Source organism: Schistocerca cancellata, chromosome 10 (assembly GCF_023864275.1).
Source record: "Schistocerca cancellata isolate TAMUIC-IGC-003103 chromosome 10, iqSchCanc2.1, whole genome shotgun sequence".
In the NCBI taxonomy this organism is placed as follows: domain Eukaryota; kingdom Metazoa; phylum Arthropoda; class Insecta; order Orthoptera; family Acrididae; genus Schistocerca; species Schistocerca cancellata.
The window spans coordinates 35,306,940-35,324,937 of record NC_064635.1 but is presented as its reverse complement, the minus strand read 5'-3'; the positions used below and the strand labels follow the sequence as shown (position 1 = coordinate 35,324,937).

General features: G+C 46.0%; 1 protein-coding gene across 1 annotated transcript in view; it reads left to right on the top strand.

Moving 5' to 3' along the window:
• LOC126106838 (uncharacterized) overlaps nucleotides 1-17,998 on the top strand; it is a 66,600-nt gene that overhangs the window by 30,060 nt on the left and 18,542 nt on the right. Inside the window, exons 2-4 of the mRNA XM_049913235.1 lie at nucleotides 3,437-3,547; nucleotides 12,577-12,781; nucleotides 15,350-15,435. Of these exons, the coding sequence (XP_049769192.1) occupies nucleotides 3,491-3,547; nucleotides 12,577-12,781; nucleotides 15,350-15,435 (348 nt within the window). The 5' untranslated portion in view covers nucleotides 3,437-3,490. The remainder of the gene's footprint in view (nucleotides 1-3,436; nucleotides 3,548-12,576; nucleotides 12,782-15,349; nucleotides 15,436-17,998) is intronic.

The following is a 17,998-nucleotide window of genomic DNA, read 5'->3' as shown; positions in this document are numbered from 1 at the left end:
TTTTCTTAGGATTCTTCCGATGAATCTGAGTCTGTTGTCTGCTCTTCCACTATCTCTTTCTGGTCATTCCACTTAAGGGGCTCCGGAACGCCCTATACTTGCAATGTTAAAATACATCACTAAAATGTACCTGATGAACACGGACGTTAATAATAACACCATTTGACAGCAGTTTAACAGCGCCACAGTGGGTCACGCCCATGTAGAACACATTTCAAAAAAAATTTAAAAATAGTTGTAGTCTTCGGAATTGAATAAATTATATATCTATTAAAAGGTAATAGTCTGCAGATTCAGAAAACGCAAAAAAGTAAAAATTGAACTTTTCATGATGTAATAGATCCGGAGCCCTTTAAGGTCGCTCTGGATAGTTACATTTTTTTACGTTCAGGGTCAACTGCCAGAGTCTGCACCTTTCATCAATTCTCTGCAGGTCGTTCTGCAAATTCTTCCTATCTTCTGGCGTTGCTACTTTGGTGTCAACGACTGCACCATCCGGCGCTTCCTACTAGATCATTTATATATATTGTAAACAGCAACGGTCGTATCACACTTCCCAGTAGTACTCCAGATATTACGTATACATCTGTCAGTTTAGTTCCGTTAAGAGCGACGTGTTGAGTTCCATCTGCAAGAAAGTTTTGAATCCAATCGCACGTCTGCTTTGATACTCTGTAAGCTCGTATTTTTTTTTTTTTTTCGTTAAACGGCAATGCGGGACGGTGTCAAATGGCTTACTGAAATCAAGGAACACGGCATAATCTGATTCAGATTATAGCTCCTCTGCATACTGCCCTCTAAGGTTAGAAGATGATACACTACAAGTTTCTTAGTAAGGACCGAGGACCTTAATTGCACCTCTTGTGTCGAGAAAAGTCTGTATCAGAGATGGCTGTATGTAAAGCATTCTCGGTTTTCTTGCCTCGTCAATTCGGGATAAAATCTCGATTTTTCGGTGATAGCCTCCATCGTCAGCGACAGTTGTTCGTGACGATGAAGGCTATCGTCGAAAGATCGACATTTTATCCCGAATTGACGCGGCAAGACATCGTCCTCACCAGAGAATTCTGTCGAACGATAGAGTGCCTCAGTGCCTCAGTGCCTCCCAAACCCGTGCCCTCTCCTTCCACATCCAAACACTCAACCCGTCGTCTAGCAGGGTGGCAACATTGTGACATGGTCAATGTCCAGGCTACACTAGATAAATCCCCGCGTTGCAACCAGGATGTCCGCATCCGCCATTCTCGGAAATTAGTTCGAGGTCAAACCTTGATGCAATGGCAGCAGTTACGTGAAACAGGATACACAAAAAGAGGCGTAAGATAACGTAAACAGTGTACTTAGCTCAAAAACATTTATTATTCAGTTAGTGTAGTACAGGGGTTCCCAAACTCGTCCTCTGACGAAAATTATGATGATGTTGATTCTTTGATGAAATACCTTGTTTATTTTGAAGGTTGAGAAACTTTTTTTTTAAAGAATGAGAACAGCTTATTTCACTCATTGATTACATCAATTTTAATCGTGATTGATAACACAGAAATTATAATAAAAAATCATTAGTATTGCGAAGATGTCGAAGAAAACCGCCCTGCTATAAACAATTTTTCGTCGAGCAGTTATTACCTTCCCACAGAACACTAGTGTTCTGCGGAACACAGTTTGGGAAACCTTGGTCTATAGTGTCGTAGGTGTACATGGAATCATGTCTTGTTCAAAATGTGTTTTATGAGAGGAAGATACAGTACCTGCACCTTAGAGGTTAAATTACACTACTGGCAATTAAAATTGCTACACCAAGAATAAATGCAGTTGACAAATGGGTATTCATTAGACAAATAGATTGTACTAGAACTGACTTGTGATTACATTTTCACGCAATTTGGGTGCATAGATCCTGAGAAATCAGTACCCAGAACAACCACCTCTGGCCGTAATAACGGCCTAGATACGCCTGGGCATTGAGTCAAACAGAGCTCGGATGGCGTGTACAGGTACAGCTGTCCATGCAGCTTCAACACGATACTACAGTTCATCAAGAGTAGTGACTGGTGTATTGTGACGAGCCAGTTGCTCGATCAGCATTGACTAGACGTTTTCAGTTGGTGAGAGATCTGGAGAATGTGCTGGCCAGGGCAGCAGTCGAACATTTTCTGTATCCAGAAAGGACCGTACAGGACCTGCAACATGCGGTCGAGCATTATCCTGCTGAAATGTAGGGTTTCGCAGGGTAGAGCCCCGGGTCGTAACACATCTGAAATGTAACGTCCACTGTTCAAAGTGCCGTCAATGCGAACAAGAGACGTGTAACCAATGGCACCCCATACCATCACGCCGGGTGATACGCCAGTATGGCGAAAACGAATACATACTTCGAATGAGCGCGTTCACCGCGATGTCGCCAAACACGGGTGTGACCATCATGATGCTGTAAACAGAACCTGGATTCATAAAAAAAATGATATTTTGCCATTCGTGCATCGAGGTTCGTCGTTGAGTACACCATCACAGGTGCTCCTGCCTGTGATGCACCGTCAAGGGTAACCCCAGCCATGGTCTCCGAGCTGATAGTCGATGCTGTTGCAAACGTCGTCGAACTGTTCGTGCAGATGGTTGTAGTCTTGCAAACGCCCCCATCTGTTGACTCAGGGATCGAGACGTGGCTCCACGATCCATTACAGCCATGCGGATAAGATGCCTGTCATCTCGACTGCTAGTGATACGAGGCCGTAGGGATCCAGCACGGCGTTCCGTATTACCGTCCCGAACCCACCGATTTCATATTCTGGTAACAGTCACTGGATCTCGACCAACGCGAGCAGCAATGTCGCGATACGATAAACCGCAATCGCGATAGGCTACAATCCGACCTTTATCAAAGTCGGAAACGTTATGGTACGCATTTCTCCTCCTTACACGAGGCATCACGACAACGTTTTACCAGGCAACGCCGGTCAACTGTGTATGAGAAATCGGTTGGAAACTCTCCTTATGTGAGCACGTTGTAGGTGTCACCACCGGCGCCAACCTTGTGTGAATGCTCTGAAAAGCTAACCATTTTCATACCACAGCATCGTCTTCCTGTCGGTTAAATTTCGCGTCTGTAGCACGCCATCTCCGTGGTGTAGCAATTTTAATGGCCAGTAGTGTAATTATCTCCCTTATTTTGATGGAGTCCCCCACTTACAGCCCATATCTTCGCTTGGGTTACCCCGTGTGTGTATGCTCCACTTACACACTTCTGTTACCGCGTCACGTCTTCGTAACGCCACCAGGCGAGTTCCAGAGTTGCGGTGGGCAGTGGTCAGAACGTTCTCGCTCACAGTGGGTACCTCCTTTTCTTTTCCAGTCGCGATTGGTACAGTAGGTGGACGACTGTCAGCGAGTCGCCGTACGAGCGCAAATCCCTCTGACTATCCCGCTGTGGTCTTTGCAGGCGCTGCCCTGCCGGACGCTTTGGCTGCAGAAGGGGCCGGCACTTCGGCCCACGATGGCGCTCTGCTGCTGGCATCGGAATGGCCTCGTCACCTTCGGAGCTTTCTTCACGGTGAGTCACAAATGCGCTTCCTGCATGTAGCATATTCTGTAATCGCACTCAAAGAATCCAGATCGTTCATAAACATGCTGTCCACTGCCCGAAACTAAACTGCAGGTCCAATCTTGCGACTGCTCGACTGTCACCCCCAGAAGATAAGACGTTAATGCCGTCTAGCACAGACTGTGCCCTTGATGGTTCCTTCCGGAAGGCGTTCGATACAGTTCCGCACTGTCGCCTGATAAACAAAGTAAGAGCCTACGGAATATCAGACCAGCTGTGTGGCTGGATTGAAGAGTTTTTAGCAAACAGAACACAGCATGTTGTTATCAACGGAGAGACGTCTACAGACGTTAAAGTAACCTCTGGCGTGCCACAGGGGAGTGTTATGGGACCATTGCTTTTCACAATATATATAAATGACCTAGTAGATAGTGTCGGAAGTTCCATGCGGCTTTTCGCGGATGATGCTGTAATATACAGAGAAGTTGCAGCATTAGAAAATTGTAGCGAAATGCAGGAAGATCTGCAGCGGATAGGCACTTGGTGCAGGGAGTGGCAACTGACCCTTAACATAGACAAATGTAATGTATTGCGAATACATAGAAAGAAGGATCCTTTATTGTATGATTATATGATAGCGGAACAAACACTGGTAGCAGTTACTTCTGTAAAATATCTGGGAGTATGCGTGCGGAACGATTTGAAGTGGAATGATCATATAAAATTAATTGTTGGTAAGACGGGTACCAGGTTGAGATTCATTGGGAGAGTCCGTAGAAAATGTAGTCCATCAACAAAGGAAGTGGCTTACAAAACACTCGTTCGACCTATACTTGAGTATTGCTCATCAGTATGGGATCCGTACCAGATCGGGTTGATGGAGGAGATACAGAAGATTCAAAGAAGAGCGGCGCGTTTCGTCACAGGGTTATTTGGTAACCGTGATAGCGTTACGGAGATATTTAACAAACTCAAGTGGCAGACTCTGCAAGAGAGGCGCTCTGCATCGCGGTGTAGCTTGCTCGCCAGGTTTCGAGAGGGTGCGTTTCTGGATGAGGTATCGAATATATTGCTTCCCCCTACTTATACCTCCCGAGGAGATCACGAATGTAAAATTAGAGAGATTAGAGCGCGCACGGAGGCTTTCAGACAGTCGTTCTTCCCGCGAACCATGCGCGACTGGAACAGGAAAGGGAGGTAATGACAGTGGCACGTAAAGTGCCCTCCGCCACACACCGTTGGGTGGCTTGCGGAGTATAAATGTAGATGTAGATGTAGAATGGTTCAAATGGCTCTGAGCACTATGGGACTTAACTTCTGAGGTCATCAGTCCCCTAGAACTTAGAACTACTTAAACCTAACTGACCTAAGGACATCACACACATCCATGCCCGAGGCAGGATTCGAACCTGCAACCGTAGCGGTCGCGCGGCTCCAGACTGTAGCGCCTAAAACCGCTCGGCCACCCCGGCCGGCTGTTTCCTTAATAACTATCTCAGTTTGACGAGGAAACTCATCCAGAAATTTATTTCGGTACGTCAGATCCAGCTGAAGGAGAGCACTTGTAATATTATATGATTGCCTTATCATTTTAAATCATTCACTAATCGAGCAGTCGCTCGACAACAGGTACAGTTAGCAAATAATGTTGCGAGAATGTAAAAGGTGAACGACCTGTGACGTAACTTGTTTATTGTCGAAGCGCAGTCAGAGATGCAGTGAGTTATTGACTTTGAAAACCGCGGCGCGAAAAACGGACAGAGGAAGAACACTTTCACAAATTTTTTTATGTACGAGATATTCTCGATGAACAGTTACTCATTTCTTCTCTTGTCTCTTGTAACTTGTGTCGGACGCTCATGTCTTGCCGCCGTATTATTATCGTTAAAAATATTATTTTAGTGTAAAGTAAATGTGTAATACTGAAAGTGCAATACTGCATAGCAGTAGATTTATTGTGCGGCGTGTATGTGAAAACGTCAAAGGAATCATTTTATTACGAGAAGTGCCAGTCAAAACAGCATCCATGTTAAATGTCCATCGCAGTGTAAGTTCATCTATTAATTGCCATAAATTCAGAGTTAAATGGAACTGGTGTATGGACTATTTATTTAATACAGAATCTATGTCTCACTCCTTCACGAAGTTATTTAATTTTCTTTATGTTTCTGCCAAATAGAGAGTTCACAGTCACGAATTCCTTCGACGAAATCGGACGGAAGTTGTATGCAGCGAAATATTTTCTCCGCGCCATATTCTACTGGTAAATGCGTAATAAACTACGGTCCCTTAGGAAATTTATGTTGAGCTATCCAAAAATAATTATATTTTGAATAGACATTTACTCTCCTCTGCAATGCAACTTCCGACTGATCAGACGATCCAACAAGAGACAGCCGCACACGGTCGGCGTTCGCAAATATGTTTCCACCGCTGATTATAGCTATATGTTACAGCACAAAAGTAAACATATTGCTATAATTAGCGACTACGAACGGAGCCATTTATAATTGTATGTTTATGTATACACATTACGTAAACATTTCGTTATACACTGTAGTGGAACGAGTTTTTGAGGATGTTGATTGCTATGTTCTCCCCCCTATTCGAAACTGTCCCATTCATTTTGCATGGGCCGGCCGCTGTGGCCGAGCTATTCTAGGGACTTCAGTCCGGAACGGCGCTGCTGCTACGATCGCAGGTTCGAATCCTGCCTCGGGCATGGGTGTGTGTGATGTCCTTAGGTTAGTTACGCGAGCAGTCGCTTTAACCGTTTTGGCTATCCGTGCGTCGATTAACGCTAGACCCAAACTTCCATATAGAGTCGTCTCTTCTTACTTGAAACATGGCGGATAAATACGATTTTACAAAAAATAATAAATGTTGCTTTTATGATTTTGTTCACTTGTTATAGAAATATGATAAGAAAATTGTTTTGTAAAGTAAAATAATTATTCTGAAACGTTCTTATTGTATATTGTAACTAGGCAAGACAATGAATTTCCTGACAGATGCCTTTATGGACTGACAGGGTCATTCATGCATTCATACTCCAAAAGAAACTCTATAATAATTTGCCAAAACTTTTCAAACAAAACTGACAAATCGAACTTATCGCTACCGCGATGTAAAATGAAGAGATCGTTACCCATTGAAATCAACTCCAGTACCTTAAACTCATTACAAGGATCACATCATCACCTTTTACAAGTTGCATAGACGTCCAAAGTGTCCAGTGAGCTGTTTGAGGCAAGGTGGGGGGAGGGGGAGGGGATGAGATGACTAATTTTGTCCAGTGGGCTTAGAACCTGCCTGATGCCATGCATCCATGGCTCACAGTGTATCGTGCGCGAAAAGGCTGAGGTGGCTTTTACACGAGCGTTGCTTTTTAAATCCATGCTGATTCACCTCTGATAGAAATTGCTCTCTTTTTAGGATAGGGACTATATTGAAGCTTGGAGTATGATCAAGGATCCTGCATTAGACCGACACTTAGGGCACTGGCCTGCTATTTAAAACATCCGTACATTTACTCTTGTGCGGTTACCTCCAGTCGCTGTGAGACTCGTAGCCTGTATCTAAAAGGGCCGCTTAGTAAGTAATGCAACACATTTTCTTCTCGGCCACTTTCGGATGAAAAAAATGGGGAATTTGCTGTGGGACATCGTGGAATACTTCCGCTTCATCCCCGCCCCCACTTTTTATTTTATTTTTTTTTTCATCAGTCTTCTGCCTGGTTTTATACGGTCAGACAAGAATTCCTCTCCCGTGCCAACCTGTTCATCTCAGAGTAGCACTTGCAACCTACGTTCTCAATTATTTGCTCGATGTATTCCAAACTCTGTCTTCCTCTACAGTTTTTGCCCTCTACAGCTCCCTGTAGTACCACGGAAGTCATTCCCATATATCTTAACCGATGTCCTGTCATCCTGTTCCTTCTGTCAGTCACTGTTTTCCACATACTCCTTTATTCTCCAATTCTGCACAGAACCATCTCATTCCTTACCTTACCAGTACTCCTAATTTTCAACGTTCCTCTATAGAACCACACCTTAAATGCTCCGATTCTCTTCTGCTCAGGTTTTCCCATAGTCCGTGTTTCACTACCATACAGTGCTGTGCTCCAACCGTACATTCTCATAAATTTCTTCCTCACATTAAGGCCTATGTTTGATACAAGTAGACTTCTCTGGGCCAGGAATGCCCCCTGTGCTAGTCTGCTTTTAATGTCCTCCTTGGACTGTGTCTGTCATTGGCTATTTTGCTGCCTTCTGCTATTTTCTTTTAGTGTTCAACCCTAAGGTTGGTTTGCAGCTCTCTTCTGTCTTCCTCTTCATTTCCACGTATGTGTTACATCTAACGTCATTCATGATCTGTTGCATGTATGATATCTTTGGTTGCCCCGCCGATTCCTTCCATCAATAGCTCCTTCTGCTATTGTTCTAATGATGTTGTTGCGTCGTAGAATGTGCCCTACAAGTTTCTCTCTTCTTGTTTGGATGTGCCTCCACAGAGGTCTGGTTTCCTGTACTCTTCTAAGCACATCTTCATTTGTTACTTTGTCTCTCCAGCTGATTTACATCATCCTTCTATAGCACCACATCTCCATCGCCTCTAGCCGTCTTCTCTTTTCTCTTCCAGTTTCACATCCTTATAGAACCACACTCCAAACGAAACATTTCATGATACATTTCCTTACCTGCCTAGGTAGTAGAATTCCTTAACTTCATCTACTTCGTGACCATCATTCATCCCTTATAGTTTCATAAAGTTCCGATATGTGGCGGCGCCATATCTAGGCTTCAAAATGTCGTCTGTAACGGTGGTGCTTCCAAGCTCAGAGCTGTCACTGAGCTTCTTTCGACGCAAAACCAGAGGATCACAGATATTCTTAGGCGCTTGCAGAATGTCCACTGAGATCTGCCATTGAACAAAAACACGGTCAGTCCTTGGCTAGGCATCACTGTAACGAAGTCGCGTGTCGGCCAACCATACATAGCTGAGGCTCTTGTAGTGTTTGAGCGTGCGGACACTCTCTCTGACTTTTCCAGTGTTGGATTGTGCGGGCAATCTTAATCGAGGTGAGCGACGGATCACAATGAAAAACCTCGCTGCCCAACTGGACGTCTCTGTTGGTAGTCCCATCACTCTCGTCCTCCTGTTGGGGTACTCAGAGATGTGTCTCAGCTTGGTTCCTCGCTGCTTCACAGAAGACCATGAAGATCTTTCATCTCCTTGACCCAATGAAGGGTGCACTCCATAAGAAGCACTACATGGGGAGGTTACTGATGCAGCAAGTCGACCATTGGACTCGTACCATGTGGGAATATTTGCCCTGCCATTAAGGTCCCATAATATAATTGCACTGAACGGTGATTATGCCGAAAAATAGGGTTTTGTAGTCGAAAGAGTCGGAAATAATACGGTGTATTAAAATCTTGGGGGAAAAAATCCTGCGATCCGAAAACACTATGTTTGTAAAAATACAGTTTTCATTCTGCATGTGTGAAAGTTTTACAGTGTGTAGATACATCCTTCCCGCTTGTTTTCAAATTAGTTCAAACTGTTCCCGTGAGTGGCGCCGTCACACCATGTCTTCAAAATGGCCGCTACACTTGACGTTCGTCAGAAGCAACGTGCTGTCATAGAATTCCTGTGCTGTGAAAACGAGTCAGTGGGAAACATCCACAAGAGGTTGAAAAATGTGTATGGAGATGCTGCTGTCGATCGCAGTACAGTTAGTCGGTGGGCAAGGAGGTGACGTGGTGAAAGCGGGGACGGCAGTATTGAGGATTGTCCTCGCAGCGGCAGGCCTCGTACTGCACACACTCCAGACAGTGTGCAGAGAGTTAACTAATTGGTGACTGCTGACAGACGCATCACAGTGAACGAATTGTCACGCTACGTTGGGATAGGGGAAGGAAGTGTTTGCAGAATACTGAAAGCGTCAAAAAAGGTTTGTGCCAGGTGGGTTCCCATGATGTTGACAGTGGCTCACATCGAAACAAGAAAAACGGTATGTAGCGAAATTTGGAACAGTACGAGAATGGTGGAGATGTATTTCTTGGAAAAACTGTGACAGGTAATGAAACATGGCTCCATCATTTTTCACCAGAGACGAAGAGGCAATCAATGGAGTGGCATCATGCAAATTCACCCACGAAAAAAAATTCAAAACCACACCTTCTGCTGGAAAAGTTACAGCTACGGTGTTTTTCGATTCCGAAGGACTCTTGCTTGTGGACATCATGGCAAGTGGAACCACCATAAATTCCGATGCGTATGTGACGACACTGAAGAAACTTCAAGCTCAACTGAGTCGTGTTCGACCACATCGGCAAAAGGAGGATGTTTTGCTGTTGCACGACAATGCACGGCCACATGTCAGTCAAACAACCGTGGAAGCGAACTCGAATTGACAACACTGAAACACCCGCATTACAGTCCTGACCTGGCTCCATTTGACTATCATCTCTTTGTGAAACTGAAAGACTCTCTTCGTGGAACAAGGTTTGAAGATGATGACTCCCATGTGCACGCTGCCAAACAGTTGGTTGGTTGGTTGGTTGGTTGGGGTTGAAGGGACCAAACAGCAAGGTCATCAGTCCCTTGTTTCAAATGTAGTCGATGCCGATAGCGTGACATCTCAGAAAAGTCAGAACGATAAAAGGGGAAAAGGCTAAAAAATGTAAAAAGGCAGTCATGTTGTCAATGGTAAAAACAAAATGAGGTAAGTCAGCAAGAGAGCGAACCCATCGCTATGGTAGAGGCAGGAAATATCCCAACTCTGAAGCAGCAGAGGTAAGACCACCTGCGACTTAAAGAAAGGTGCAACCGCTAAAATGTGGAAGTGCGTATGGGCAAAGGAGACTAACCAATCCTAAAAAATGATAGAGTAAAAGGGGAAGAAAAGAGGATCTCGGCCAGGGAGGGGAGTCAGGAACCTCCAAACACGGCTTACAGTGGGAGATAACCCAACACTCACCGCCCTGCCCCAACACCAGAGAGAGATTAAAAACCTTAAAACTGAGAGTAAAAACCACTTTCCCGGAGGAAACCGAGAACGAGGTCGACCACCCGGGAATCGTCAGCCAACATCAAAGGTAAAATGCGGGAGAGTCTGTACTGTTTAATGAAGGTAAGGGCCTGGGAAATTGCCATCAATTCCGCAGTAAACACCCCATACGTAGGTGACAGCAGATGATTTTCCGTTCCAACAGAGGACGTGAAGGCATATCCCACATGATCAGCAGATTTAGAGCCATCAGTGTAAAGAATAACAGCCTCCCGAAACTCCTATAAAATTCGGCGGAAAAAGGAACGGAACACCATCGGTGGGATGGAATCTTTCGGACCTCGGCGGAGATCCATCCGAATTCGAGGCCGAGGAACTAACCAAGAGGGGGGGGGGGGGGAGCGATGAAGACAGGACAAAGACTGTGGCTCCAACAGGTTGGTCCAGAATTTTACCGTGCGGGTGTACAGGCGCTGGTTCCAAGATGGCGTAAGGCACTTGAGAGGGATGGAAATTATGTGGAGAAATGAAAAATTTTCTTCCTGAAGGATGTACGAGGCCAGTTCAATAAGTAATGCAACACATTTTTTTTCTGAAACAGGGGTTGTTTTAGTCAGCATTGAAATACACCAGGTTATTCCCCAATCTTTTAGCTACACAACACTATTTTTCAACGTAATCTCCATTCAATGCTACGGCCTTACGCCACCTTGAATGAGGGCCTGTATGCCTGCACGGTACCATTCCAATGGTCGATGTCGGAGCCAACGTCGTACTGCATCAATAACTTCTTCATCATCCGCGTAGTGCCTCCCACGGATTGCGTCCTTCATTGGGCCAAACATATGGAAATCCGACGGTGCGAGATCGGGGCTGTAGGGTGCATGAGGAAGAACAGTCCACTGAAGTTTTGTGAGCTCCTTTCGGGTGCGAAGACTTGTGTGAGGTCTTGCGTTGTCATGAAGAAGGAGAAGTTCGTTCAGATTTTTGTGCCTACGAACACGCTGAAGTCGTTTCTTCAATTTCTGAAGAGTAGCACAATACACTTCAGAGTTGATCGTTTGACCATGGGGAAGGACATCGAACAGAATAACCCCTTCAGCGTCCCAGAAGACTGTAACCGTGACTTTACCGGCTGAGGGTATGGCTTTAAACTTTTTCTCGGTAGGGGAGTGGGTGTGGCGCCACTCCATTGATTGCCGTTTTGTTTCAGGTTCGAAGTGATGAACCCATGTTTCATCGCCTGTAACAATCTTTGACAAGAAATTGTCACCCTCAGCCACATGACGAGCAAGCAATTCCGCACAGATGGTCCTCCTTTGCTCTTTATGGTGTTCGGTTAGACAACGAGGGACCCAGCGGGAACAAACCTTTGAATATCCCAACTGGTGAACAATTGTGACAGCACTACCAACAGAAATGGCAAGTTGAGCACTGAGTTGTTTGATGGTGATCCGTCGATCATCTCGAACGAGTGTGTTCGCACGCTCCGCCATTGCAGGAGTCACAGCTGTGCACGGCCGGCCCGCACGCGGGAGATCAGACAGTCTCGCTTGACCTTGCGGCGATGATGACACACGCTTTGCCCAACGACTCACCGTGCTTTTCTCAACTGCCAGATCACCGTAGAGATTCTGCAAGCGCCTATGAATATCTGAGATGCCCTGGTTTTCCGCCAAAAGAAATTCGATCACTGCCCGTTGTTTGCAACGCACATCCGTTACAGACGCCATTTTAACAGCTCCGTACAGCGCTGCCACCTGTCGGAAGTCAATGAAACTATACGAGACGAAGCGTGAATGTTTGAAAATATTCCACAAGAAATTTCCGGTTTTTTCAACCGAAATTGGCAGAGAAAAAAAATGTGTTCCATTACTTATTCAACTGCCCTCGTATCTACACACTGTAAAACTTTCAAACACGTAGAATAAAAGATGGATTTAAAAAAAAATAGTGTGCGTTTCTTTTGGAGTGAGCCTCGTATTTAGCCACACAGCTGAGAATGGGTGCGTCGCGTCCGCAGGTGGTGGGGGTGCTGGTGATCGCAGCGGGCCGCCTGTGGCTGTCTTGGGCGGCGGTGGCGCAGACCGCGGTCCAGCCTGGAGAGACCGGGCTGCAGTACCGAGCCAGCCCCATCGACTTCAAGATCTTCCGGCTGCTGAGCAGGCGCCTGGAGCGGCTGTCCGCCTCCGAGAGGGAGGCCATCGCAGCTTCTCGGGATCTACACGGTCCGTTACCTACTTTCCGCGTGGCTACGTACACTGACCAACCAGAACATTATGACCACCGATCTACTATCGCTGGAGTCCCCATCCAGGTGACAGCAGCTTCACCTGGCGAGGAATGACAGCTAGTCACACACACGCACGGTCTGTGTGGCATCAGTGCTGTATGTGTGTAGAAACTGAAAAGGGCGCGATCTATCTGAGTTTGGCCGAGGGCAGATTTTGATGGCCTGGAGGCTCGGCATGGCCATTTTGGAAACTGCACGATTTATGGGGTGTTCGAGGAGTGCCGTGGTGAGTGTCTTCAACACGTGGCAACACCAAGTGGAACCACGTCCACACATCGTTGGGTTGGGCGTGCACCCTTCATTACAGATGTCGGATGTCGTAGGCTGGGAACACTGGTAAAACAGAACAGGCAGCGAACAGTGGCCGATCTACTATCGATATAATCCCCAACCAGGCGATAGCAGCTTCACCTGGCGAGGAATGACAGCTAGTCACACACGCGCGGTCCGTGTGGCATCAGTGCTGTCTGTGTGTAGAAAGTGAAAAGGGCGCGATCTATCTGAGTTTCGCCGAGGGCAGATTTTGATGGCCTGGAGGCTCGGCACGACCATTTTGGAAACTGCCCGATTTATCGGGTGTTCGAAGAGTGCCGTGGTGAGTGTCTTCAACACGTGGCAACACCAAGTGGAACCACGTCCACACATCGTTGGGTTGGGCGTGCACCCTTCATTACAGATGTCGGATGTCGTAGGCTGGAAACACTGGTAAAACAGAACAGGCAGCGAAAATTGGCCGATCTACTATCGATGTAATCCCCAACCAGGCGATAGCAGCTTCACCTGGCGCGGAATGACAGCTAGTCACACACACACGCACGGTCCGTGTGGCATCAGTGCTGTATGTGTGTAGAAAGTGAAAAGGGCGCGATCTATCTGACTTTGGCCGAGGGCAGATTGTGATGGCCTGGAGGCTAGGAATGACCATTTCAGAGACCGCACGACTTATCGGGTGTTCGAGGAGTGCCATGGTGAGTGTCTTCAACACGTGGCAAAACAACGTCCAGACATCGTTGGGTTTGGCGGGCATCCCTCATTGCAGACGTCGGATGTCGCAGGTTGGGAAGACTGGTAAAACAGAACAGGCAGCGAACAGTGGTGGTACTAACATCAGACTTCAATAAATGTGTCTTAACACACAGTGCGCCCAACAATCCTGCCGATGGGCCTCCACAGCCGGCGATCCGTGCATGTGCCAATGTAAACACCACGACATCGGCAACTGCGACTGAAATGGGCACATGACCATCGGCAATGAACGTTGGCGCAGTGGCAGAGCATTGCAATGTCAGATCAATTCCGATACCTTCTTCATCATGACGATGGGAGGGCGCGTATCCGTCGTCTTCTGGGAGAACAGCTCGTTGACACTTGTACAAGGGGGCGGAGACAAGCTGGTGGCGGCTCCATTATGCTCTAAGGGACCATTCATGTGGGCACCCATAGGTCCAAATATGTGTGAAGTCTTATGGGACTTAACTGCTAAGGTCATCAGTCCCTAAGCATACACACTACTTAACCTAAATTATCCTAAGGACAAACACACACACCCATGCCCGAGGGAGGACTCGAACCTCCGTCGGGACCAGCCGCACAGTCCATGACTGCAGCGCCCAGACCGCTCGGCTAATCCCGCGCGGCTCTATAGGTCCAATGGAGCTCGTGCATAGATGACATCGTGACGTACGAGGAGTATGGTACAGTACTTGCAGACCACGTACACCCCTTCATGACGATCATGTTTCCGGATGGCTGTGGCATATTTCGTCAGCCGCTGTGGCCGAGCGGTTCTAGGCGCTTCGGAACCACGCGGCTGCTACGGTCGCAGATTCGAATCCTGCCTCGGGCATAGATGTGTGTGATGTCCCTAGGTTAGTTAGGTGCACGTAGTTCTAAGTCTAGGGGACTGATGACTTCACATGTTAAGTCCCACAGTGCTTAGAGCGATTTGAACCATTTTTTGTGGCATTTTTCAAAAAGGTAATGCGCCTTGTCACAAGGCCGAGAGTGTGACGGTGTGGTTCGAGGAATAATGTGGCGAGTTCCAATTTATTTGGAGGCCCTCCAACTTTGCAGATGTGAACCCGATTGAACACATCTGGGATGTGATTGGATGTGGCATCAGAGCTCATCGCCCCATCCCCGGAATTTATGGGAATCAGGTAACTTCTGTGTGTGCAGATGTGGTGCCAATTCTCTCCAGCGACCTACCTAGGCCTCACTGCTTCCATGCCACGACACATCTCCGCTTTCATCTGTGCCAAAGGTTGACATACAGCCCATTAGGTAGGTGCTCATAATGTTCTGGCCAATCAGTGTACGATGGAATTCTTCCCGTATGATTAACGCTGCTGGTATGAATGATGTAGCCTAAAGACTTTGCTGTAGACTACGTCTTACACTCAACCAGCAATTATTTATGGTTGCTTAATAAAAAGGAGGATACGATGTATGAAGACATACAGCCATTTCAACTAACGAGCTTTCCGTTTCTTTCTTTCAACAGAAGCTAAGATGATCGCGATTTCGTTCGTGGCGCTGGGAGTTGTCAAGACCAGCCTGTCCGTCGTGCTGCTAGTGGCCGCCTTGATGGTGAGTGGTGACAGCAACAGGACATTTACATATGTGAAACCATTGGCAAAATACCACAGACACCTATACGTAGTAGAGTTAAGGGACACGTTCCATACACACTTAATATGACCGTTCTTGAGAAGGAATATCTCTACAGAAATAAGCATGGAGTAAATATACAAGAATTTAAGTTATTACAGCTGAGTAAGAAAAATAATGCCGTAGTGTTCGAATACAGCATTATTAGTATGCTGTTTGGCACAGTCACGTCGTTTATGAAATTGAACGACCATGTAAAGATTTCAGTAGGGAAGGCGAATGGCCAACTTCGGTTAATTGGGATAATTTTAGGAAAGCGTGGTTCATCTGTAAAGGAGACTAAGTATAAGACGCTGGTACAACCTATTCTTGAGTTCTGTTTGGGATCCATACGTGGTCGGGTTAAAGGAAGACATTGAAGCAATTCCGACGCGTACTGCTAGATTTGTAACGGGACTGGAACCGGTGCACTGATATCAAGAAAGGAAATTCACTGGACGTTTGCACGAAACAAATTTTTGGCCAGTACATGATAATTTTTCCCGAGGGCATGCAGCATTACTCTATGATTAAATGATGATACGTTCTCTTGGGTAAAATATTCCGGAGGTAAGATAGTCGCCCATTAGGATCTCTGGGCGGGGACTACTCAAGAGGATGTCGTTATCAGGAGAAAGAAAACTGGCGTTCTACGGGTTGGAGCGTGGAATGTCAGATCCCTTAATCGGGCATGTACGTTAGAAAATTTAAAAAGGTTAAAGTTAGATATAGTTTGAATTAGTGAAGTTCAGTGGAAGGAGGAACAAGACTTTTGGTCAGATGAATACAGAGTTATAAATACAAAATCAAATAGGGGTAATGCAGGAGTCGGTTTAATAATGAATAAAAAAAATAGGAGTGCGGGTAAGCTACTACAAACAGCATAGTGAAAAAATTATATTGAGCAAGCAGTAAAGGAAACAAAAGAAAAGTTCGGAGTAGGTATTAAAATCCATGGAGAAGAAATTAAAACTTTGAGGTTCGCCGATGACATTGTGATTCTGTCAGAGACAGCAAAGGACTTGAAAGAGCAGTTGAACGGAATGGACAGTGTCTTGAAAGGAGGGTATAAGATGAACATCAACAAAAGCAAAACAAGGATAATGGAATGTAGTCGAATGAAGTCGGGTGATGCTGAGGGAATTAGATTAGGAAATGAGACACTTCAAGTAGTAAAGGAGGTTTGCTATTTGGGGAGCAAAATAACTGATGATGGTCGAAGTAGAGAGGATATAAAATGCAGAGTGGCAATGGCAAGGAAAGCGTTTCTGAAGAAGAGAAATTTGTTAACATCGAGTATTGTTTTAAGTGTCAGGAAGTCGTTTCTCAAAGTATTTGTATGGAGTGTAGCCATGTATGGAAGTGAAACATGGACGATAAATAGTTTGGACAAGAAGAGAATAGAAGCTTTCGAAATGTGGTGCTACAGAAGAATGCTGAAGATTAGATGGGTAGATGACATAACTAATGATGAGGTATTGAACAAAATTGGGGAGAAGAGGAGTTTGTGGCACAACTTGACTAGACTTGGTAGGACATGTTCTGAGGCATCAAGGGATCACCAATTTAGTACTGGAGGGCAGCGTGGAGGGTAGAAATCGTAGAGGGAGACCAAGAGATGGAAACATTAAGCAGATTCATAAGGATGTAGGCTGCAGTAGGTACTGGGAGATGGAGAAACTTGCACAGGATAGAGTAGCATGGAGAGTTGCATCAAACCAGTCTCAGGACTGAAGCCAACAGCAACAACAATGATGACTACCTGAAATTTTATTGAATTGGAATCAGCTGGGCTAATGCCTGGTGCCCGCCATGTTACGATATGCTTCTGCAACACTCACATCATTCGTCCTCTGTCTGTTGGTTGGTTGGTTGTTTTGGGGAAGGAGACCAGACAGCGAGTCATCGGTCTCATCGCATTAGGGAAGGACGGGGAAGGAAGTCGGCCGTGCCCTTTGAAAGGAACCATCCCGGCATTTGCCTGGAGCGATTTAGGGAAATCACGGAAAACCTAAATCAGGATGGCCGGACGCGGGATTGAACCGTCGTCCTCCCGAATGCGAGTCCAGTGTCTAACCACTGCGCCACCTCGCTCGGTCCCTCTGTCTGTACTGTATTCCACACTATAACATTGTGGCTGTTTTGTGGGTACTCATTCATTTCAGTGTCCGTTAAGCATCATCAGAGCGCAGCAACTTGTATTTGCCTCAAACAAGTACTGTGATATGCAAGGTGGTTCCAGTGGAGGTCATACCAACAAGTGGCACATAGCTTGTATTGTTCTGCAGAAACGTCTCCGTCAGCTGGAAGGACGCCCCATTTCCGAATGTTGGCTTTGCAGCGGGGGACGTCTACCTCGAGATGATTGAGTTATCTCCAGACAGGGTAAAATTCTTGTTTTGTGGGTACTCATTCATTTCAGTGTCCGTTAAGCATCATCAGAGCGCAGCAACTTGTATTTGCCTCAAACAAGTACTGTGATATGCAAGGTGGTTCCAGTGGA